This window comes from Symphalangus syndactylus, chromosome 21, assembly GCF_028878055.3.
Source record: "Symphalangus syndactylus isolate Jambi chromosome 21, NHGRI_mSymSyn1-v2.1_pri, whole genome shotgun sequence".
Taxonomy (NCBI): domain Eukaryota; kingdom Metazoa; phylum Chordata; class Mammalia; order Primates; family Hylobatidae; genus Symphalangus; species Symphalangus syndactylus.
Genome location: NC_072443.2, coordinates 31,651,196 through 31,677,244, shown reverse-complemented (window position 1 = coordinate 31,677,244; position 26,049 = coordinate 31,651,196). Strand labels below are relative to the sequence as shown.

General features: G+C 37.7%; 1 protein-coding gene across 15 annotated transcripts in view; it reads right to left on the bottom strand.

Moving 5' to 3' along the window:
* The window catches only part of BBX (BBX high mobility group box domain containing), a 298,279-nt gene that overhangs the window by 6,642 nt on the left and 265,588 nt on the right, over positions 1–26,049 (bottom strand). For 9 of the 15 annotated variants that reach the window (XR_010118628.1, XM_063630605.1, XM_063630602.1 and 6 more), the window contains 4 exons: positions 14,686–14,775; positions 13,266–13,325; positions 5,828–6,025; positions 3,279–3,465 (listed from right to left, as the gene is read on the bottom strand). Coding sequence is in view for 14 of the 15 variants with exons in the window: in XM_063630605.1 (XP_063486675.1) it covers positions 3,279–3,465; positions 5,828–6,025; positions 13,266–13,325; positions 14,686–14,775 (535 nt within the window). In the remaining variant the exon portion in view is untranslated. The remainder of the gene's footprint in view (positions 1–3,278; positions 3,466–5,827; positions 6,026–13,265; positions 13,326–14,685; positions 14,776–26,049) is intronic. The other 6 variants (XM_055260307.2, XM_055260315.2, XM_063630606.1 and 3 more) reach the window with 6 other exon arrangements.

Genomic DNA, 26,049 nt, shown 5'->3' with positions numbered 1-26,049 from the left:
TAAAAATACAATTTACTTCATGGTTATGAGAAAACTGTCCAAAATTCTTGGTAATTTCTACAGAGCTTCTCATTCTAAAAAGATAGGACTGGGCACTTCCTTGACATTTTCCAACAGGCCTACCAATCCTAGAAAATGCACACTCACTGCTCTGTAACCTACAATGGTCTGTAGTACATAACACTGCGCTGAAAATATGTGATGTTATCAGCAATGTTTTCATTGGGATGACCTTTCAAAAGAGTATCTTCTTCAGGGTACATAGAACAAAAGGAGCTATTTCAAGATTTAGCTTATACCTGCTCTGTAACTACACTCAAGTTTCTCTTGATGCACAAAAAAGAAAAATAATGTAGACAAATTACAACATTTGGGGGTTTCAGAATCAAATGATCACTTAATAGCCCAAGGTATTTAGGATTTTAGAAAAGCAAAACATTTTAGAATCAAACCTCTGGATTAAGCTATTCACATGTGGATGTTATAGATACCATCTGTTCAATATGTTCAGCTCTTTGTTCAAGAAAGATGAAATTAAAATGCTACTTTTTACTTTTAAGATATTAAAAGATCCAAAAGAATTTTAATAACTATTAGAAAAGAAAAAAAAAACAAAAGTAAAAGACGAAAAGTGCAATGTAAAAAAAGATGGCAAGAAGGAGAGAGAAATTGGGGTGAAAGTCCAGCTAAATCAATGGAAAAAGGAAAGAAGTCAGAATCACAGTGGGAGAGGACTATGTGCTGCAACTGATGATTCTAGCTCCCAGAGGAAGGGTCAGGTGAGATGCTTCACGATTTTCTCCGACATGACTGAAGCTTTCCTTTGGCAGTACGTGAGATAAGGAGTTCAAATCTTGACTTGGGCACAAATTGGCTGTGTGCTCTTGGCAAGTTAATTAACAGTCTTTAAAATGGGACTAAAAAGGCCCACTTGGGATAGCTAATTTAACTTCTAGTAAATAAACCGGTCTCTTAACAAAGGTTTGTTCCAACTCTCTATTTTGTGTATTTTCTAAAACCGTCTAAGTTAGGTTTCTGAACTTAGATTTTTTCATGGCATGAGGGCAGGTAGTACATTTCCACCCCTAACTCCATGGGCCACCCTTTAAACCATGAACCGAGTTGATGCTGAAGTAATGCTTAATTCATTGGTATGCAACCCAGGTTCAATTACAGTGAGCCTACAGGTAGAAGCCTGGTGGGTAGATCTGCTTTAACAGATAAGGGCTCAAGTTACAGCTAAGACTCTCCAGGGTGATCTGTCCTTCTAGCTATTAAGAACACTAACCATTTATTAGGTTGATGGTAAAATTCTAGTAATCATTACTGTTCTTTCTAATGGAAGGTTAAAAAAAATAAAAAGAACCTTTACTCATATTATTTTTTCTATACCTGCTATCTAACTTAGGCAGTCATACTTCAGAAACTACCTCATTTATTCATTCACCCACTCATTTGTTCATTTATCAATTGTTGTAACAGGAACTAAGCAAGCTGGTAACACAAGAGAATAAAACACTGTTTTGCTTTCAAAATATACTGAAAGTAGACAGAAACATCGACAAATCAATACATTCCAATGTGGTCTGAGAGAGGTGTGAGCATAGCACGCAGGAGCAACAAGAAACACACAGCCTAGGGCATCAGGAGGACTGAGAGAAGAGGACCGGGGACTAGGGTGGGGAGAAGGAGAGCAGTTCACTTGATCAGAGGATGTACAAGGCAAGAGCTTGGCGTATCTGGAAAGGGGTGATTCCACATAACTGCAGGGTAGGGAGTGTGGAGGGCGGGGACAATGAGATTGGAAAGGTTTGCTGTGGCTTTCTGCTGATGCAAATTGGGAACAATGGAGGGCTGGTTAACAGAGCAACGGTGTGACCATGCTTAGAACACAGGCAGCAACCAAGTTGCTTATGTGCTAGCCTTTTCCTACCCCTGAATTATGATCCCTCTCTCAATTCTTACATTCCCTCTTATTTCCACAATTCACAGGGACACTTAATAACATTCAGGCAGATATTTTAAATTCTCACTGCATGTGTATGTGTTTGTCCTCTATCCTTGACTGCACAACTCCACGAATGGAGAAGTATCTGTGCATTGTCTCCCTCAGAGACCTTAGTGAATTTTAACAATGTCTGTCAGCATTCACTTGCTATTAGGAATTTGCAGTGTACACATAAAAAGGAATTTGACTTCTTGGAAATATCTAGAGGCTATTTGTGAGGAAGTACTCAAACTGTAATATGACAGGTAAATAGCAAGAAGCAAACCAAACTCATGTCAGGGGACTCCAGGTTTACCTGGATGTGAAAAAGGAGCGTGGGGCCTATAACTGGCTACACAAGCTGCACTGGGTTGAGAGCTCTTTTGTACTGAAGACTGAAAGTCTAAGAAAGCAGCTCATCCACGGGTAATCCACTTTGAATAGGAATATAAAATACCTGAATTTACAATAGGCTTTTTTGCCTTCCCAAAAGATCCATTAAGTAGCAGAATACCCAATTATACACTTAGAACTTAATATACTTTCTGTGGGGCTTCGCTGAGTTCAAAGGGTTTTCACATCTATGATCTCGTCTGATGCTTACAACTTCGTAATTCTTTGGGGATATCACTATGCTCAGTGTGTGCTGAGAAAACTAAAGTCCAGAGAAAAAAATCACTTTGTAGGAAATCACAGAAGAGTTGAAGAAAAATCCAGGCCTCTGGCTGCCATGAGTCAGATGCCAAGATGATCTCTCCCTTGAACTGCACTGTCTTCTGATGGCTGGTGATGGCACCAACACTATCACCAATAAGGGGCATTCCACACACCAGCACTGGGATGCTAGAGTTACCCCACATAACATCTCTGTGAAATCAGTGCCACCTGCCCCTGTTTTTTTAGAGGAAAAAAACCAAGGGTAGAGAGGTTAATAATCTTGGTCAAGATCTTTCGGTTTGCAGGTGATGGAGCTAGGACTCAAACCTCAGTCTGCAATGAGACTCCAAAGCTCATTGGTCAGATAATACTGCTTCCCTGCTCTCAGGCTTTTTATGGAAATGAAGTTTAGCCACAGGATAACATATTCAAAATAAAATACTTGGTTGACTATATTCCCTGGTATTTTCCCGCACTGCTAATTAGCATATATACTTTTGTAATACCTCATATAACCAATAGTGCTCTTGAACCAAGTTTGAACCCCAATGCCCTGTAAAAAATGTCACAAATCACATCAAAGAGGTTGATCTGGTTTCCATGTTGCTTTCTCCTTCCACGTTCTACCACTAACCTGTGCACATTTTCCATGGCTGCCACTTCAGCCAGTGCAGCGAGGCTAAAGAACGCAGACACGGCAGGCATTTCTGGAGTACTGCTCCGCGTCTCCCCGACCTCGGTGTTGTGTGAGCATTCGTCATTGCAGTCTGTCTCAGTTGCTTTAGGGAGACTCCTCTGCAGTTGTTCCTTTGGTTTGTCATCTGTAACAAAAGAGAAATCCATCATGAGAAGATCACTCTGTTCTCTCCAGAGAAGAGACACAGAAAATGCTGTGCCAGTCAACGTAAAAAGAGCTAACGTTCTCTACTGTTCACTTTTGCTACCCATCGAATATTAAGGCTTTTACAGAATCTCTTCTCCTCGGTAACAAAGCTCTTTTATTAAGCTCAATTGCAACTATGGACAGCACTGTGCCCTGAGGCTGAGCTGAAGAGAAGCTGTGTTTTATCTGAGGTTAAAGAATGGGTCAGTCTTGGAGTGAGAAGGAAAAATGAGCCTCTGCTAAAATAAAACCCAAGGGACTTCTGTAGAGGGGTCTGTAGATGCTGTAAAAGAGCCCTTAAAAACCCAACTGACTAAACATTTCTTATGAAGCTGTAGCATGCTCTACTATGGCAACTTGGACATTGGGTATGCTGTGATACCAACGCTTAGGATGGCCTATACATCACATTAACCAGTTCTAATGAGAGCCCAAGTTGTTGTTCTGTTCTAAAGACCTACTGGAGAGAAGACGAAGCCCTCTGGTATTTAGAAAAAGATGGATGAAATTCTGTGCAAGTAAGTCTGCTACAAATGAGTATACTTTCTTTATTATGTAGCCATTATAGAGAAGGGAAATTTTTATCATAGTTTAAAAAAATTGTAAATATAGAAAATGACTGATAAAAGCTTTAAATATTATCTATTAGGACACAAAAGTGGTATGACACTTTTCTATGTAAACGGGACTATTTCTCATATTTTTTCACTCCTCCTCCAAGTGAAAACAAATAGGATATAACAGTCTACAAACTGAAAGTCACAGAACGAACTCAGATTGGACAGAAAAGGAGGGAGGGGACTGCTGGGCTAAACATCAGCACATCTAGGTTTTAGCCCTCATTCTACTTCTATTGTATTGAATGTACTCAAACAAAAAATTCCACTTCTTTGAATTTTTTCTCTCATATGACAGGGCAAAATCAGGGCCTTTAATATACTCTATGTTTCTAACAATCTAAATATTCAAAACACACAATAAAAGTGCACAAAATTCATGAACTGTCCTCTAACTAAGCAAATAGTTCCCCTCTATTAACACCTAGATTAACCCAAATCACATAAAATAAAATTGCGGAGGTGCTGAGAGGCAGAAAGGCAACAGCCGAGGCCACTAGTACCTAGCTGGTATAGCACTCCAAGATTTTGGGGCCGGGGGGTCTCAGTATCACTCACTGGCCACACCCCTTCCCTCGGGCTCCTCAGGTCATTCTACTGCCAAAGAAGCTACCAGGAACAGCAAACAGACCACAGGCCATAATTGAAAATGGAGAAATTCACCATTTGGTTGAATTAAATCAGACAACTCAAGAAATCCAGAAGCATTCTCAGGCTCCCTGCATGGTCTGAACCAGTTATACAGGAAGTGGATGTTGGATGCATTTTAAACTTAATCTACCCGTTTGAATGCCTGGTACTCTGGCTTGTAGTGACACGAATAGCAGACCATGGTCAAATACTGATTCATCTAGTATCTTTAATAGTCTAGGATCTCCTGGAATTAAGATTGCTTTTGTGCACGTTGAGAAAGATAAAGGGAAGATGACAGTCCTAAAAACTTTCTTTTCTAGGAATTCAGATATGCTCTTGGAAAACTAGCTATGATTTTAAACATGGAATAAAACGTGTTTGGAGGTCTGTAGAAAGCTGCAGAACAGATTCATTTTTTCAGTGGGAACCACAGTTGCTTACAGTCATTTGCTGACATGGTGGTCATCTGCTTGCTCTGGATATCTCTGCCTAAAGCAAGCTTGTCCAACCCATGGCCTGCAGGCTGCATGTGGCCCGGGACAGCCTTGAATGCAGCCCAACACAAATTCATAAACTTTCTTAAAACATTCTGAGATTTTTTTGCATTTGTTGTTGTTGTTGTTCTTGAGACAGAGTCTCACCCTGTTGCCCAGGCTGGAGTGCAGTGGCGTGATCTCGGCTCACTGCAACCTCCGACTTCTGGGTTCACGCCATTCTCCTGCCTCAGCCTCCCGAGTAGCTAGGACTACAGGCGCCCATCACCACGCCCGGCTAATTTTTTGTATTTTTAGTAAAGACGGGGTTTCACAGTGTTAGCCAAGATGGTCTCGATCTCCTGACCTTGTGATCCACCCACCTCGGCCTCCCAAAGTGTTCGGATTACAGACGTGAGCCACCACGCCTGGCCTGTTTTTTTGTCGTATTTTGTTTTTTTAGCTCATTGGCTATTGTTAGTGTATTTTATTTGTGGCTCAAGACAATTCTTCTTCCAGTGTGGCCCAGGGAAGCCAAAAGATTGGACACCTCTAGTCTAAAGCTCTCTCTTCTTACCCAAAGTACCTCCTGCTGGTGATACCCGGCCATCTGCTGTCCTGACAAGGTGTGTAATCTTGGTTTTCCTTGCTTTTCTCTTTTGGCTGCCCACCAAAGGTTCTTGCATTGTTGTTGGCTCTGGAGTGTTGAAAATGGATGGGATATTTTTAACCTTATGAACAGGCTCTGTGGTGTTTCTGTCTTCTGAAAATATGGCTGAAATAGGAAATACCATGCATAGTTACTCACAAAAACAGAAGGCACCAACGTTGCTCTTAGAAGGAAACATGTCTAAATTTCTGACCTATCTGATGGAGAATTTACACTCAGAGTTTTCAAAGTACTGATGGAAAAAATGAAATAAAACGTTGCCTCTAACTTGTTTACTACCAATTGATATTTGCTTTGATAAATTAAATGCAGTGAATTAAGATACTCCCTCTTTTTTACATTTTCTAAGTCTTTGGGTGTTGCAAGTTGGTGGGGACAATAATTTAGGTAAATCTGAGTAAATATGTCCTAACAGACCCCAAGTCCTAGTTGTGATGAGGGTCCCCATCTGAGAGATCCTTTTGGCCAGTTGGCCTAGAGAGGACGGTAAAAGAAATTTCTTCAGAGGACACTAAAATTAAATATGTGCTTCTTAAATTTATATTTATGGTTGGGACATTTGCTTTCAAGCACCAGGTTGAATTGATCAGAAAAGAAATTGAGGCCTGACTTTCTTTCATGTAGATTGACTGTGCAGTAAGGACAGGACAAACATTGTTGAAGCCAGCACGCCAAGGAAAGAAACTCTCTTTCATTCACTGAATTCTAAAACAAGGAATACACTTAGTGAGATAATTTAATGAAGTCCCACATGTCATCCTGGCTTGTGGAGAGGCTAGTTTTAGGTATTCTAATTGTAACCCCAATAAATCATTTCATAGCACACTCCTATATTCTGAGTCACCCTGTCAAGAGCAAGGAAGACACCTGTACCACAGACTTTTCTCGTGGTTTACACAGATTGGGGATGCTTGTGTCTTTTCTTATATACTCATTTTCTTAGCAGTTTACCCCCTCCTGACCTTAACTTAAAAGTAAGAAAAGATGTGTAGATATGAGTTTAGTAAGTGTTTAGGGGTATAACATAGTTGAGTTTTATGATTGGGACTTTAAAGAAATTCCAGTGAACCAAGGGCTTTTAAGCAGGGAAAAGAAGCACTTTCATAATTTTTAACTATCGAATTTCTTAGGATAGACATAGAAATTATTTTTGACAAAGAAAAGGAGAATGTGGGTCAGAAAACTAATGTCAGACATGACAAGCCCTAAGCAAACTAAATCCAGAGGAGGCATATCTGAAGGTAGACATTGGCAATAAAGATATATATATATATATTTGGAAGAAAAGCTAAAATAAGAGGAAAAAAAAACTAGAGCAAGAATAACTCAGGGTGTGAAAAAATGAACTTGTTGGTATAAACACTTGCACAGCCCTCATTTAAAATGTTTAATCTAGGTGTTTAATGGATTTAGGTACATCCTCAAGAAAGAAGGCTATGAATTAATAAGATTATTTGTCCTGGAAATCATGGCACCTTGTCTTTAAAAGATGTTTCAAAAGAAGGGCTGATTCCAGGCTTCACATTCCTAAACAAGTGGGAAATAATTTCAATTACATCAAAAGAAAGTATGTAAAGCAGAAATCACACCATCATTTGTGGTTTGGCCTTACCTCAATATTGCATAACAGATGGCTGTGTGCAGACAGGCTTAAGATAACAGTTGTTTTAAAAAACTACTTGGCAATGCTCCCAAACACCTTTTCAAGTAAGTAATCAAAAGTCAGAAAAAAATACTCCTTTTAGATTGCAGATCTATTCTCAGGTCAAATAGATCTACCTCAATGGTGGACTAATTTACTCAGTTATTATACTTAGTCTTAGAATATTTATACTTTGATATTTAGCTTAACATAGGCCATTGGTGGTACATATTTTAAGACTTTTTTTTTTTTAGTTTAAACTTCAATAAAAGCTTCCAGCAAAATAAAAAATAATGCAGTTAGAAACACTCCAAAGATGATGCATGATTCTATTTTAGCCTTAAAATTCAAAGCCTCCTTTAAGTATAAAGAAGCCCAAAATCTGAATTTACAATGAGCATTAAATAACATCTACTGCACATTCATAAGCTTCAAGATTTCTAATTTCTTATCCAGATCCATCAGCTGTCCCTTCTGATTACAGAAGTCTTGTTTACCTCTCCAACAGAATCACTACATTGTGGATGGACACTCCAGAAAGAACATTAACCTCTTCCCTTTTCTACTTCCCCTTCCCAGGAAAGTACAGAACATGTAGAAATAAGGGTATATAGTGGGGTTCCAAAGATGGAAAGGTGTATCATATCTTACATTAGAACTGACTGCGGAAAGAAGAACCAAGGAGGTAAATGAAAAGGCATGGATACCAGAAAAACAACAAGTCGGTTGGGAAAGATGACTTGCTTTTTACACAGAGACCATGGGGTAATGGAAGTAACAGTCACAGAGAGACCAGAATTCTACTCCTGACTTTTAAATTTACTAACTGCAGTCCAACTGACCATGGGCCTCTGTTTCTTCATTCAGAGACGGAGGTTGGACTGTATTCGCTTTAAAGGAGCCATCTAGCCCTAAAATATTTTTGCTACCTAGGCTACAATCAAAGATCTGGCCGGGGCGGCAACAACAACAACAACAACAAGCCACCAGTCAGCTCCAGAGTCACAGGCTGGGAAACAGTACTCCCGTGACTAGCACTGTTTTTGTTTGTTTGGTGAGCCTTCAAATGGTTTCATTTCTACTTAATAGTTGTTCCTTTTCTAGTTTGTTCCAGATGAATCGGTAAAAACACAGTAAGAAGCGTAAGGCACAGCTGCAAAAGGGTTGATTGCAAATAGAGGTACAGTTTCTGCCTAAAACCAGACTGCGACTAGGGAAAGCTCAGAAACCAGCAGGCAAAGAGTCCGGGGGCCCAAAGCAGGCCAGCAATACTCAAGTCCCAAGGGTCAGTACCTTGCAGGAAAGTAAAGGAGTGAATCAGACTGCAGACCAAGTGGAAGAGGCAAAAAAAAAGAGACTATGTTGGAGGTTCTCATAAGTCCCCCAAAAGAAGGTAATGCCAATTAACTAGAGGTCTCCTCTAGACCTACTATTACATCAAAATGCAATGATGGGCCCTGCAGATGACGCACATTTGCAAAAGGTATGTAATGTGACCTTCCTAGAGTTTGGAAGAGGATAAGGGTCCAGATTCATGTTCTGACCCAAGGGTTAACCCCAGAACGTACGGTCTTGTTTGGTGGTTTAGACCGAGGACAGCCTTCAGGATCAGCCCTCAGGGAGACCCTTCCCCTAAGACAGAAGAATTAGGGAAGGCAGATGGGACTGTGTCCAAGAAGTAGTTTTCCGGAACAAAACAGTAGATTTGAGCCCAATGACACTGGCAAAGCAGACAAAAGCTTGGTGGTGAGGGACATGAGATGAAAAAACTTCAGAGAGGGAAACAAGCACAAAAGCTGAGTACAAAGACAGCAAGCTAGTTCCTCCCGACAACCCGCAACCTAATGGAAATGTAAGAAAAGAAAGGCTTTGTCTTCAAAACAAATTAGTCATTTCTTTTCCGGCTTTCAATTGAGCACACAAAACTACCCGAGCACTTCAGAACAAGTCCACAGGGCTAGTTTTTACACCCAAACAATAACCATAACACACTTGGTGCGTATCATCTGAGAGTGATAATGCAAGCTCACTCCTGGAGCCACATCAGGAATGTAGCAATAAGAGACCGTCTTGTTTTCCAAACTCTGATCCCAAAATGTGGAGTAGGTTTTTTGGGAAAGCAGCATTGCTCTTCTATTGTACCCCATGAGGCCACTAGAGTGCTCCAGAGTCATGAATTCACATTCCAACTGGGGTTTCAAACTTGCACTGAAATTATTATAGCCAGATCTGGAATCTAATTGCCTTTGGTAGGTCTCCCATGAGCTGAAACAGCAGTCAGATGCTGAATAGAACACAGGAAAAAGAAACGAATGAGCTTTATCCAACATCCTGGGAGACTTTGCTGAAGTTATATAGCAACTATTTCAAACTTAAGAAAAGAGATCGAGTTAGACTGGGCACTGTGGATCGTGTGTGAAAATCTAACTATAAACCAGAATTTTCCTGCCTGTAATTAGATTTATACACTGCAAAGAAGTGAACTTTAACAGAGATTCCTAGTCCTAGGTTTTGGGGTTTTTTCCCCCCTTGTGAAATACCATTTATATTTTCAATATCTGAACCAAATGAGGGTTAAAAGTCTACAAATATGAAAAACAGAAAATGTAGTAGCCGATGTACTTAAATGGAGAGATGGTTTCTTCCCTATCTGCTTGTGTTGCTCAGGCCATCATTCCTTACCATGTATTCGGGGCTGATAAACCCTCCTTAATTCACTGGGAATGCTGTTAAGATGAAATTGAAAAAAAAAAAAAAAAAAAAAAAAAAAAATATATATATATATATATATATATATATATATATATATATATATATGAAAGCCCCCTGTAAACTATAAAGTGGTAGTAAGTATTAGTTATCATCATCATTATTACAATTAGAAACTTCCAGCTTAAAGCATAAGCATATGACACCATAACTAGGTGGAAAGATAAACACAGTGGCAGAGGTAGGAGGTAAGTGTTCTTGGTTTATTTGAAAATCCTACTTTTAATTCTAGGCTGTGGACAATTTTTTTTAATACATATATACCGAAATTTCAGAAAGTGGTTTAACAATTTTGAATTGTAAAAGCCCAGGCTTAAGACACATTATAAACTTAGCATTTAAACATATTACCAAGCATCTAAATATTTCTGATATTTTGGAAAAAAAAAAAAAGATTGCAAGGCGCCTGTTCACAGGGCAGTATAAAGAAAACATAGTGAACTTGAAGTCATCTACTTTAGAAGTCAGAATAGCTGAACAGTTATATAGCATCAGTTGACTCAATATTTCTATTAAAGACATCAGCTACAAACAATTCCTGTCTAACATTTGAGCAGGATTTTAATCTTACAAATGTTAAAATTATTCTATATTATTGCTATATTTTCTGTCACATATTTATACCCTCTCCAAGGTGAAGTTTCAATAAGCAGTGATATAGTCATAGATGAGAGAGAGGATTAAAGGCCTAGAAAACTCACAAAGCACATAGTCACTACACAAACAAGTAAATGGCGGAGATAGTAAGAAAATAAAAAACCAAAAATGGTTACTTTAAATTACTAGTAATTTCTGATGCTCAAATTGATTCCTGTTTCTCCTGGCCACATAAAACGAGTTTGTACTCTACACTAAATAATGGACATGCATTCTTCAGCGCATATTCTCCAAAAGTTGTTTCATATACATTAATAATAAACATAATTAAATATCACCAATTATAACTGTATTTCTACTAAAGCCTGGGACTGCCTGTAAGACTCAAAAGTGATTTACTTTTCTGTCCCCAAAAGTAGAAAATTAGGGCTACAGAATATAGTATTTCTAGTGTCACAATACTTACTCAAGATACCAGAGCAATAAAATCATTATCAAGTGTTAGAGGGGAAACAGAATTTACAGTCTGTGTACTACTACATCTCACCATTCACTCAATCTCTAAACACACAAATTATATATGTACTTAATACCAATGTGGAGAGTAATCCTAGTGAGGTTAAACAATTTGTCCTACTGAAAAATGCTGATTAGTGGCAGGTCTGAGACTAGAACCCAGATTTCCTAATTCCCAGGTAAGTGCTCTTTCTACCACACTGCACTTGCTCTGGTACCTCTGTAGGGTTTTCAGTGTTTAAAAAAACAGAACAAAGTACTTAGAACAGTATCATTTTAAGTAAAGAGTAAAGTGGTCCTAAATGTCCTTCAAACTCTTCTGCTAGTTCATCAGTGCCTTACATTAAAAAAACTATATGGAATATATTTTTAAAATATACAAGAGCTAATGTATCAATGTGAGGATGTTAGGATTTAATGCTGTGAACAGCAGAATTCATATTTTGTTTTGCCAGCACTGAAGCAGAATATTCCATAGAGGTTGTGAATGTGAATCAACAAGTGAGATAATCGATGCAGTGCTGGCGTTTTCTGTAAAAGTAAAATGACATGGAAGCTGATGTGGCTCATGTAAACGATGCCTACTAAATCAAAAATACTTATGTTTAACATGAATTCAAACTGGACCATTTTTGCTAGCTCTCTTAAAAACATGAATATTTCTGATAAGTGACTTAAGTGAATTGTGCATTTTATTTTTTCCTCATTTTCAGTAAAGGAATGATAGCATATTTGACAATTAAAAGATGTGGACTAGGTCATGAAGGTCCCATTTCTGGATATAAGTGAATCAAAGGAGTTGAAACAAATCATCTCTAAAATCCCTTCTAGTTTTCAAATGAAGTGACTCCTAATTAAGCCCTACAAAAATGTCAGCTCTTTTAAAATATCTGCAACGAAAAAAGAGAATCAACAGGAAGAAGGGAGAGGTGGCCTCTTAACCATTGAAGAAATTAGGCTTCACCAAAGGGCTCAACGCTTAACACTAATTATATAAAGTCACAAATAAATATGGCTGTGAGAAATTTCAAAATCAAATCTGCACCTAGGACTTATAACATGACTAGTTAATACCGGATTTTTCTTGGGCTACCCATAAGCCTCGGAGTGTTCTATTCTTTTTTGTTGTTGTTGTTGCCCAGGCTGGAGTGCAGTGGTATGATCTTGGCTCACCGAAACTTCCACCTCCCAGGTTCAAGCGATTCTCCTGCCTCAGCCTCCTGACGGAGTAGCTGGGATTACAGGCACATGCCACCACAGCTGACTAATTTTTGTATTTTTAGTAGAGACGGGGTTTCACCATGTTGGTCAGGCTAGTCTCAAACTCCTGACCTTGTGATCTGCCCGCCTTGGCCTCCCGAGGTACTAGGATTACAGGCGTGAGCCACTGTGCCTTGCTGGGGTGTTTCATTTTAATAGGCTAGGAAAACATCCAGGTCAGAAGTTACTCCTGCAGGCCTGCCCATGCCCAGCCAACCAGGTTGTCATTCCAACTCCCACTGGGCATAAGCATCTGCCTGCAACATGAACTGCAATGCTGAATATATCTAGCTATGAAAAACTCTAATCTCTGATTAATGTGATTCAAAGGTTACAAATCGCCCTTTACCAGATTAAACACCACATGACACATTGTCTGACCCTTGGCAAGAGTCCCCCAAATAGCAGTTTTGATGCGAAAATTAAAAATAACCTAATTATGAACACATAAGTCTAATGCTGTTGGTTGAACCTATATAAATTATACCTTTTAAAAACCTATACAACTTATGTCATTTCCAGCTCCGACTGTCTGAAATTAAATAACATTGCTTGTCTTACCTTCTGTAGGGTGAATGGCATCCAAGAAGAGTTGCTTGTTTGACCATTTATCCCCACTTCCTAAAAACAATGACAGAAAAGGAAAGAAAAGTGAAACTCTACTCTTAGTAGATACCCATACTACAAAAACAAGATGATATACAAACTAACTTTTGAAACATCACACAAATGAAGCTGAATTTTATGTCAATTACTTAATTCTTAAAATGGTATTTGTCAACTAAAATAATGAGGCTGTACAGAAAATGGATTAAAAATAAAATTTTTGTTTTTTATGAAATATAGTGTTGGATTATTTCTGTAACTTTAATCAAAAGTAATCTGAAGATCAGTAAAAGGGAATGAAAAAAGCTGCTATTTTCACCTAATGAATAATGTTTCTTTACTGGAAGCAGAAGAAAAAATAATATCAATATACAAAACAAAACTAAGCTGAAGTGGAAGTGAAAAGAAGGCCCAAATTAAGTAAAAGGTTACATACAGGAACGTACAGACACACATGTCTACACACAGGAGACAGCTGCATTTAAAGCCTCATTCAAGAAACACGGAATGCTTCACATCTGGCCATGCAAGTAGGATGCAAATGGGCACTGGATGAGATGGTTTATGGCAGTCACGACACTAACATGCAGGGAGATGCTAAAGAAAACCCGACCTACAGAATACTTGGCTGCACTGAGCCAGATGGGAAGATTTATCTTTTATGTGAAATAAGAATAGGAGTCCTGCACTACGGGAAGAAAGAGATCTTAAGATGAGCCCTGAAGAGGTTTAAAGGCCCATCAAGATCATACCAACGAGACAGACGTTCCGAGTAAAGAGGGGACAGAGTGCAATCAGTCTCTACTGTCCTTTCAAGTAACAGGCATGTGACTGAAAGAGGTCGGAAGAAGAGCCTGGCAAACGAGAGGTGGGGGAAAAAGAGACACAGGTTACAACTTAAGAGTGGAGAAGAGGGTCCACAAGAATCCTCAAGTGTCAGAGGAAGTACAGAAACGGTGGCACTTTCACATGAACATGAAACTGTAAGATTTCATGAAGTAGGAAAATGTGGTCATAGTATGAAGGGCTGCCAAACATGTGAAAACCAAGAATAGTCAAAGAAAATAAATGGATAAGTGGTCAAGAAGACTGAATTGCAAAACGCACCAAATACAGATGAGAAGAGGCAATTTTAGGATTCATATGGGGCTCTGAAAATAGAGACAAATATGGATTTGAACAGGAATCCAAGTGAAGGAGATTTGCATTAGCTGCAGAGTCCGGAAAGAATGAGAACACCCGCGTCAGGAGCTGATGGCATTGAAGCAAGCAGAGGGGAGGACAAGGCAAAGGCAGTGCACGGAAGCATTACTCAAAGATGAATCACAATGGAGGTGACCAAGAACCCTTCACGGAGGATGGAGGGCACCAATACCTTTTTCCGGAACATTGGGCTTCTCCTTTTTGTGCTTATATTTGCTGACAATTTTGTGGAATAAGTTCTTTTTCTGAGACTGGAAAGGACCTACAGACAATATTAATATAAATATATTTTAAATTCACAATGTTTCATAAAAAATATTGTGTATTTCTCAACAATTCCACCCTCCTCCCTCCTGTGGAATAAGCAAATTGAGTCTCAATAAATGTCATCTTGCATCTTCACTTACTTAACTGGTGCTCAGCCCCCTTTTAAGGCTTATTTAACCCCAGTGAGATTTTCCTTAGAAATGTATTGGGCAAAGCCTCCATTAGGGCTGGGACTCCCTAAGCAGAAACTGTAGATACAGATACAAACTACAACCAATAACAGCAAAGTGGCTAGAGTGTGTAATAGAGAAAAGATTTTACTTTAGACTCCTAAATACCATGAAGGAAAGGATGGCATATGTGTTTTATCTCTCCAATGAAACTGCTTTTCACAACAAGGATAGCACTTTGAGGACAGCAGCTGACCCAACAGCATTAGATAGCTTTCTGGCCTTTTCTGAGAATAATCTAAGAAGAAAAAAGTGACTTAAAAAGAGAAAATATCTGCCAAAAAACTTTATTCTGGGTGGAAGGGGGAGATGTTTCAGATTCTTAGTTTTCTCAGATAAAGAAACAAAATTGAGATTTTTTTTTTTTTTTTTCAGTGAACAATCAGAAATACCAGCAACAGCGCTGACTTCCCCAAAGCCCCGGTGGCATCTCTCCACCTACCAACAGCTGCAACTACATGCTCTCCCTTCTGGCCACAGGTGAACCATTTGCCGCTCCCATCTGGTCACAGTTCCTCCACCCATGACATAGCCCCACCCTCCTTTGTCCAGCTCAACACCATCATTTCTCCCTCTCTAATGGGCCATTCCATCGGTATACAAACATTTCTTTTAACTCAGAAAAGAAAAAGGTGGCTCCTAACCTAACTTCCCTCACATCAGTTACTGCCTTAGTTCTTCATTCCTCCTGTAGCAAAAATTCCACAGAAGGGTTGCCCATGCTGTCTCCAGTTTCTCTCTTTCCATTCTGTCTTTATTTATTTACTTACTTATTTATTTATTCATTTATTTATTTATTTATTGAGACAGGGTCTCACTCTGTCACCAGGCTGGAGTGCAGTGGCATGACCTCGGTTCACTGCAACTTCCACCTCCTGGGCTCAAGCAATCCTCCCACCTCAGCCTCCTGAGTAACTAGGACTACAGGTGGGGATCACCATGCCTGGCTAATTTTTTGTATTTTTTTTTTTTTTTTTTTTGTAAAATCGGGGTTTCGCCATGTTGCCCAGGCTGGGCTCAAGCAATCCGCCCACCTTGGCCTCCCAAAATGCTGGGATTACAGGTGTGAGCCACTGTGCCCAGCCTCATTCTGTCTTAAACTCACTACAACTAGGTTTCTGCCCTGCCACTCATGGAAAACTGCTCTTCAAGGGGTCATCCAGTATCCCCATGCTGTGAAGGCCAATTGTGGGTCCTTATTGCGCCGGGCTGTTCCTGTAGCTTCTGACCACTACAGCCACACCCTCTGCCTTGAATGCCTCCTTCATTGGGCTTCTAGGATACCACCTTCTCTTCTTTTCTCTTTGCCATCACTGATCTTTCCCTCTGTCTTCTTTGCTTATTCTTTTCCCTGACCTCTTAATTTTGGAAAGCTCTGGGCTTGGTCCTTGTCCTCGTTTCTATTCTCACTCATCTGGTGATTACCTCTAGTGTCAGGGCTTTAAAATAAAATAAAATAAAATAAAATAAAATAAAATAAAATAAATACCAGCTATAGGTTGAAGACTCAAAAATGCATCACCCCAGCCAAACCTCTTATATTGAGTGTATATGAAAAGTCAGCAATCTTATACTATCTTACAAGGACTTAAGAGATCCAGAGCTCCATTACCTCCATAACCTCACATCCTGCCACTCCTTTCCTTTGAGTCTCTCTAGCTGCATGGGCCTCCTGGCAGTCCTCTGCACATGTAGTCTCAGCGTTCCTGACTTTAGGATCTCTGAACCAGCCATTACCTTGCCTAGAAAATGTTCTTCTCCAAGATGTCCGCACAGCTAACTTCCTCACCTCCTTCAAGGCTTTACTTAACTATCTTCAGACCACTCTATATAAAACCGCAACCCCATGCCCATCGTTTGATCTCCCATTCCCTCACAAACCTATTCTTTTAACTGATTTTTAAAAACAGCTTTGTTGAAATATAATTAACATACCATACAATTCACCCATTTAAAGTATAAAACTTGTGTTTATATTCAGATATTTGCAACTGGCACCAATTTTTGAACATTTCATCACCTCAAAAATGAATTCCAAACCTTTTTAATATTACTCCTCCTATACCTGTATTCCCCCTCTCCCTAAGCAACCTCCAATCTCCTGTCTCTATACATTTGCCTATTCTGGAAATTTCATATAAATAGAATCATATAATGTGATTTTTGACTTAGCATAATGTTTTCAAGGTTCCTCCATGCTACAGCATGTATCAGGGCTGAATAATATTCCATTTAATGGATTGTTTATTCATTCAACAGTTGGTGGGCCAGGCGCAGTGGCTCACGTCTGTAATCCCAGCACTTTGGGGGGCCAAAGCGGGTAGATCACGATGTCAAGAGATCAAAACCATCCTGGCCAACATGGTGAAACCCCGTCTCTACTAGAAATACAAACATTAGCTGGGTGTGGTGGCACGCGCCTGTAGTCCCAGCTACTCAGGAGGCTATGGCAGGAGAATCACTTGAATCCAGGAGGCAGAGGTTGCAGTGAGCCAAGATCGTACCTCTGCACTCCAGCCTGGTGACAGTGAGACTCTGTCTCAGAAAACAAACAAACAAGCAAACAACAACAACAACAAAACAGTTGGCAGACATTTGGATTATTTCCACCTTTTGACTATTATAAATAACACGGTTATAAACATTCAAGTATAAGCTTTTGTATGAGACACAGGTGTTCATTTCTATAGCGCATATACTTAGAAATGGACTTCCTAGGTCATGTGGTAACTCTATGTTTAGGCTTTTGAGGACCTACTAGACTATCTAAGAAAGCAGCTGCACAACTTCGCATTCCCACTAGCAGTGTATAAGGATTTCAATTTCTCTACATCTTTGTCAACATTTGTTATTATCTATCTTTTTTATTATGGCCATCCTAAGGATGTGAAATGGTATCATTCCCATTGTGGTTTTGATATGCATTTCCCTGATGACTGATGATGTCAACTGTATTTTCATGTACTTATCGGCCACGTACTTGTTATATATCTTATTTGGAGAAGTATCTATTCAGATCACTTGCCTGTTTTTATGAGCTGTCTTTTTTACTGCCGAGTTGTAAATATTCCTTATATAGTCTAGATAAAAGTTTCTTATCAGATATGTGATTTGCAAATATTTTCTCCCATTCTGTGGGATGTCTTTTCACTTTCTTGGCAGTGTTCTTTGAAGCACAGAAGATTCAAATTTTGATACGGTCCAATTTATCTATTTTGTCTTCTGTTGCTTGGGCTTTTGGTATCATATTTAAGGATTCACTGCCAAATCTGAGGTTATAAAGATTTGCCCATTTGCTTTGAAAGTTTTATTGTTCTAGCTTTAACATTTAAGTCTGTGATCTATTTTAAGTTAAATTTTGTACACTGTATGAGGTAAGTGTCCAACCTCATTTGAATGTAGACACTCAGTTGATCCAGAATCATTTTTTGGAAAGACTCTACGGTTCTCATTGGATATTCTTGGCACCCTTGTTGAAAATTAGTTGACCAAAAATGTATGGGTTTATGACAGGTTCTCTACCAATTCTATTGCACTGATTTATATGTCTATCTTTATTCTAGTATAACATCTCTTGATTACCATTGTTTTGTAACTAGTTTTGAAATCAACTACTACTTTTTTCTCTTTTAAGATTGTTTTGGTTCTTCTGGATATCTTGCAATTCCACATTAATTTTAGGCTCATCTGTCAATTTCTACAAAGAAGTCAGCTGGGATTCTAAGAGGGGTTGGGTTGAACCTATAGATCAATTTGGGAGAGTGTTTCCATCTTAACAATAAGAAGTCCTCCAATCCATGAACATGGGACGTTTTTCTATTAATTTCTATCATATTTGTTTCAACAATGTTTTGTAGTTTTCATTATACTGCACTTTTGTTAAATTTATTTCTAAGTACTTTACTCTTTTTGATGCTATTGTAAATGGAATTGTGTTCCTAATCTCATTTTGAGATTGTTCATTGTTCAAGTGTATCAAAATATCAATAAGTTTTATCTAATGATCTTATAACCCACAGCTCTACTAAACTCATTTATTAGCTGTAATAGTTTTTTGGTGGATTCCTTAGGATTTTCTATATACAAGGTCATGTAATCTGAGAATAAAGATAATTTTACCTCCTCCTTTCTAATGTAGATACCTTTTGTTTCTATTTCTTACCTAATTGCCCTGGCTAGAACCTCTAGTACAATGTTGAATAAGTGGTGAGAGTGGACATTCTTGTATTGCCCCTTTGCCTAGGGGGAAAGCATCCAATATTTTACCATTAAGTATCATGTTAGCTGTGTATTTTTTGTAGATGCCTTTTATCAGGCTGAGGAAGTTCCCTTTTAATCCTAGTTGCTGAGTTTTTTTTTTTTTTTTTTTTAAAGGGCATTGACTTTTATCAAATGCTTTCCTAGATCTATTGGGATGATCAAGTGGTTTCTGTTTTGTATTCTATTAGTAGGGTATGTTACACTAATTGGTTTTTGAATATTAAAGCAAACTTGCAGTCCTGAGGTAAAATCCCATTTAGTCATGATGTATAATTTCTTATATGTTGCTGAATTTGGTTTGCTAGTGTTTTGTTGAGGATTTCTGTGTTCATATTTGTAAGAGATATTGATCTGCAGTTTTCATTTCTTGTGATGTGTTTGTCTTGAGAATGTCTTGAATGTCTTTGACATTAAAGTAATACAGGCCTCACAGAATGAATTGGGAAGTGTTTACTTTTCTTGTAATTTCTGGATTCATTTGTGAAAAACTGGTGTAAATTCTTCTTTAAATGTTTGGTAGAATACAGTGGTGATGCCATCTGGGCCTGGGCTTTTTTTTTTTTTTTCCAGGTACTTTAAAAATTACCAGTTCAATGTCTTTATTAGTTATGCATCTATCAAGATTATCTATTTCTTAAGGCAGTTTCAGTAGTTTGTGTCTTTTTAGGAATTGTTCATTTCATACATGTTATCTAATCTATTGGCTTTAGTTGTTTATAGTATTGTTTTATAATCCATTTCATTTCTGTAGTCAGTAGTAATGTCTTCTATTTAATCTCTGATTCTAATAATTTGAGTCTTCTCTCTTTTTTCTTGGTCAATCTAGCTAAAATTTCTCAATTTTGTTATTTTCAAAGGACAACTTTTTGGTTTCTTTGATTTTTCTCTATTGTTTTAGTATTATTTAATTAATTTCATTTCATCAACTTCTTCTCTAATCTTTATTATTTCCTTTCTTCTGCTTCCTTTGAGTTTGGTTTGCTCTTCTTTTTTGAGTGTCTTACAGTAGAAGGCTAGGCTACTTATTTGAGATTTCTTTCTTAATATAGGCATTTAGAGCTATAATTTTCCCTCTAAGTTTGCTTTAGATGCATCTCTTAAAGTCTCTTATACTGTGTCTTCATTTTTATTCATTTCAAAGTACTTTCTGATTTCTCTTTGATTTTTGGTGTGATGGTAATGTAGGAGTGTATTTAATTTCTATATATTCGTGAATTTCTCCAATTTTTTTCTACTACTGATTTTTAAATTTCATTGTACTATGGTCAGAGAACACACTCTGCATTATTTCAATCCTTTTACATTTATTGGTTTGTTTTATGGATTAGCATATGGTCTACTGTGGAGATTGTTCCATGTATGCTTGTGAAGAATATACATTCTGCCATTACTGAGTGGAGAGTTCTATATGTTTATTAGTTCTAGTTGGTTTGTAGTGTTGGTTCAAGTCTTTTCTTGTTGATCTTTTGCTTAGTTGCTTTATCAACCAATTCTTTTTCCACTGTACGTCTCACCTTCAAACAAATTATATATTTTGCTTATTTTTTAGGCTTATTTATTTTCTGGTTCCCCCATTATAATGTAATCTTGATGGCAGTAGTAGGGTTGTTTTCATCCACAGATATAATCTAAATGCCCACAATGGTTCTTAGCACATGACAGGTTCTCAATATTTATTCCATGAATAAATAAAGCTCTTAAGGCACTGCTTATCACAAAGTAAGAGCTCAAGAAATTATAGCTGCTGCTGTTATTACTGATATCATAAATCTGTGCAAGTGTTTTTTGATGACTACACTAAGCAATCCTTCTAAATAACCAATAGCAAATGCTTCTAAACTGGCTAGTGGTGGTTTGAAACGAAACTAGAAATGCCTCTCTGTTTGCTTCTTTGGGAAAAAGTGAGCAACGAGAGAAAAGAAAATAAATTTAACAAGTACAAAGAAAATATATCACATGTACCTACTACACTAATATTACAGGTGTCTCTAAAATCTACTTGCAATCACTGCCTCATGTGTTTTATACAACCCAGGAAACTAGGCTGGTGGACCTGAATGATACATAGGCAGTCATGGAAAACAAAAGTAGGAGAAAGGAGAAAAATTACTACTCAGGATTATAAAGATCCTAGTGATTTACCTGTAGGAAAATAACTTAATAATAGGGTATTGGCTCATAGGAAGAATGATATAAAGAAGTAGTTCACAAAAGCAAAATGATTTGACGTATGCAGTGTGTTAGGAAAGAAGAAAAGAAATAGATATTTTTGGACCCAATCATAGTCAGAGAAATCTAAAAAGTAATTTGAAGACTAAGCTAAAGATAGAGCTTGTCAATTTTAAATGAAAAAATAACAATCATAGTAGTTTTGTACATAGAAGAGCTTCTGTAAACTTAAATTTTTAAAATTCCTTTCTTCTGGCCACCCCCCAAATTATAGATATAAAACTGCTCTAAGTAAATGACAACTTCAGATGAAAAAAGAAAGTGGCAAACTCGAAAAGAAACAGATAAGATCTAATTGTAGTCACTGAAAAGCAGCCATTTTAGAGTCAAGAAGTGAAAAATCTGATTTCTCCCAATCAGCATAGTGTGTATGTTGGGTATTTTGTCTACAGAAAATAAAGTCAAAATCTGTAATAAATAGCAAATATAAGGAAATTTACTATTACATCTTTTCCTTAGTCAATTATTACATTAATGTAGAAGTATCCACGGAGGAGGAAGAATGGTAGAAAGTAAAATGCAGAAGGGCTTTTAGAAGGAATCATTCAGAAAACAAATATTCACAACTGCTCTTCACTCTACCATGGTATCTCAAGCTTCCATCCCATCACTTTCCCTACCAAATTTCTTGAGGGAATATCTGCATCAGCTTCAGCTTCCTTAGGAAAAAAAATCATTCATTGCTGGTATGCAAACTGGCTTAGGTCTCCACTTAAGTTTTTGGGGAGATGACCTGTATTCTGAAGGTATCAATCTCCTTTGCACCTCAACTTCACAGCTGGGCAGAAAACAAAAGGGCCAAACGACAAGCCGAGAGATTAGGAGGGGTGCCAGAAGGACATTGACAATAACCTTTCCAGAACATTAATGTTCAAGGTTTGCTGAAAAATGAATGTTTTGGGGGTAAGAAGTTGCAGTGACACAGGAGCCACTTCAGCATGAGCCTAGCATGATACTTTTTCAAGGTCAGTGAGTAAGGTGAATTAAGTGAACCTGCTCTTCACATCTGTTGTCAGAAACAAATGTCAGGCGTAACTCTGGTGGTGGCGGCTTTTGCCCAGGTTCTATAGTTTCATGTTTTTAAACTATATATATGTATATCTATAAAGAGCAAGGGTTTTGTTCTAAGACTAGGCTGCCTTTTCTGTATTGGACTGGTAAGTAATGAGCACCCAATGAAAAAATATATTCCTATGCAATAATTTATAGCAATGTGCTCCCACCTGCAGGGCATGTGCATTTACTGACTTGAATAAGTTCTCTGAGTCAATCAGTCACAATCAAGTTAAGATTCATAGAGAGGGAGGAGCCACTTCATTGGGCTGGACGTGCATGCATTGTTAAGGAACTCAAAATTGTATCAGGTATACATTTTACACTTGCAAAGGTGCTGCCACCATATTCCTGAAGAAATTTGGTGGCAGCGGAGACTTTCAAACAGTTATGGAGAAAGATACAGAACTCTGTCCAATCTGGAAGCTAAAATTTCCTAATAGGAGATCTATCATCACATCTCGGCTCTGCAAGACTGAAAGTACTATTGGCTTGGCTCCACCTCAAAGAGGGGATTCTGTCTTTTCAATCTTGTAAACCTGCTTCTTTTATTCCCACTGTGATTTTTTTTTAAATACTCAATGCCTTAACCATTTTTGATTTTAGTCTTAAAATGTAAGTGTGGATTGAAAAAAATATAAGAAGGATCAACAGTATGTTTGATAATAGGCCAAGGAACTATGTAAAGATAGAAGGAGTAAGGTGAAGAAGTGAGTCTAATAAGTCAAGATAAGCATAATTTCAACACAATTTTTTCTCCATGATCCTACTTCCACCGAAAAATTACTATTCTATAGAGAACTGACTTCTAATACTTTTGTAAACAATGCTTCATACATTATCAGTACATGTAAAAACATGTAAAACAAATCTCTTAGGAAGTTACAATTAAATTTAGACACATAATTTAAAGCTTTCCTTTAAAAATATTTTAAAATAACAGAGAGATGACTCAGAAAACATTAAGTTTGGGCTGATTCAGCTGAATGGCATTGTGAGTTAGTTAGATTAGAATTTACTGGATAATTCATTTTTAGAAGGAAAGGGAAATCCTATTCCTGCCATCATGCTCTGTTCTATAACATAACCCAAGTTGGAGGAAAGTGGCCTTTAAAGTTATTTTCGTCCCTTTTCATTGTCAAGTTTTTGACAAGACCTACGACATAGACATAAGAGGCAGGGCAGAGATAGTAGGATGACCATGGGAAAGACAGGAAGAGACTCCTTAGAAATACAATACGAATATGGATACTGGGAAAACAGAGGAATAAATCCAAGCAGGTACTATGACTTTGAGATATACAACTATATAAATGCATACATACAAATTTCTTCTAGAAATTATACTTTAGAAAAATTCTATACATTTTATGTAAGCTGAAGTACCTAAAAAGGCACCTAGTATAAGTCATGAAGGAAAATATAATGAATATTGAATGATGACAAAGGAAAAAATAAAATATAGACAAACGGCAAATTATTAGAGGAAAAATTAGGTTTCTGATAGACACATACTCTTTTACTAATGAACTAATGATCTCACACACAATGTTTGCTCTGAATGATTCATTATGCAAAGGTGGAAAGGGTCTAGAGCCTAAGAAAATAATCTCCTCTATCCCCTAAAGATCAGGCAATTACAGCACAGCTGGTATGACAATTTCATTAATAATAACTTGTAGTCTAGTACATCGGTGCTGCTAATGCCAAATTACAATCAGTCACAAATACTATTTCTTTAGTTTGCTGAACAGATAATATATTATTTAATTGCTGCTTATTTTAATTGCATTTTGCTTCACAAATCAGAAGGCAGAACAAAATCTCGTCTTGGAAGACTTCCCACATATGTAATTACTGATATACTATATAAGAACCAGTGACTTTGTGGCTTGAGAGGTATAACAGAAGAGTTAAGATGATCTTGTATGAAGTATAATCCAAAGCTCCAAAAAGCTATTTCACATCAAAAGAAATACTGTTAATCTCAGCTGGGAGAGAAAAATCGTACAACAGACAACTAAGACCCAAGAGAAGGTCTCATGAAAATAGATCCTAACTTCAGAGTTTTATAGCTTTATGAAAATAAATCTATTGTTATATTCCCTGAGAGATAATTCAGCCAACTTCAGAGCTCTAACGTGACTGTTTTGGGAGTGGAAGAAGGAATAACGTCCTGCACATCTATCAATTAAGTTCCATTTTATTGGCTTGTCAAGTATTTATCAGCAACTTTAAATCCAAGAATTATGGGAGCTCAAGATACTTGGCATCTTTGGGCTCATGGACTACTTTTCATATTCCTAAATATTGCCAGGGCACAGAGGCTGTCATTTCATTTGGCAATCCATTATGGTGCTCAGCTGCTCCCTACCTGTCAACAAGTCTACTTTATTTCTATCTTGGAAGATCTTGATGCGACCCTATTTTATTTTCTCAGATGAGCAAACTTGGTGATGCAACAACATTTCTTTTTTAGTTCTTTATTCACTAGACTTGTTTTTATTAACCACAGAGGAAAACTGAGCTAATTCTAAAATGATTTTTATATACCTTCCCTGGCTTTAATCATGAAGGGGAAATTTTCTTCAACCTTTCAGTTCTGTCTTGAGATACAGATCTCAAATTGGCCCTGTGTGGTTGTGTCAATTCCAGTGTGCAAAGGGTTTTCAGGCTTTGAAGGAGAAAGGTTCAGGTTTCTCCAGAGGATAAACCGTAATTTTCCCTCGTCTATATACCTTAAATATTCCCTAAAATGCATGAAATTATATCTCTTTGTTAATATTTACACCTGATCAATTAATCGGTCTATTTAAAATACAAAAGAATGGAATCAATCTGATTTGATTAAATTATCCAATTTGATGAAGCAGGCAATAGGCAACAACTTTTGCAGGATAATTAAAAGAACTCTTCCAGCAAATCCTGCTAGAGTTTGATCTTGAAAGCAACTACAGCTCAGCCACCCAAGTTCTTCATCTCTCTATTCCATGTCCTTATAGGAGAGCCAACTGAACGAAGTCTTTCAAATCTGTATGGAAAACTAGAGGTACATTTTCCCTACCAATCTTTAGACCTTAAGAAAAATCAGAAGACAAGTTTCTCAATGAAAGCAATATTGCCATTTTGGGTAGTACAGTCCTTCACTGTGCTTGAAGGGCAAGATGTTTAGTATTCCAGTGCCTGTCCCACAAATGTCAACAGTGGTCTCAGGTGATGAGACCACTGAAAATGCCCCCACCCTCTTACAATCCCTTTTAGGACTGCAGCATTTTCACTGATGAATGCTGAGATCCATCCAAGTCATGCTGATAACTTTAAAAAAGCTTCCCTGATATAGGCAGCGGAGAAGCTGATTACTTGAAAATGAATATACTAAACAAAGCATTTTTTAAATTTAACAAAACCAATTAGATAGATATATATATGTATATATGTTGCTGGAGGATTTTTGGTCTATAATGCCAGTAAAGAGTAGTTAGCATCTGCTTATCAGG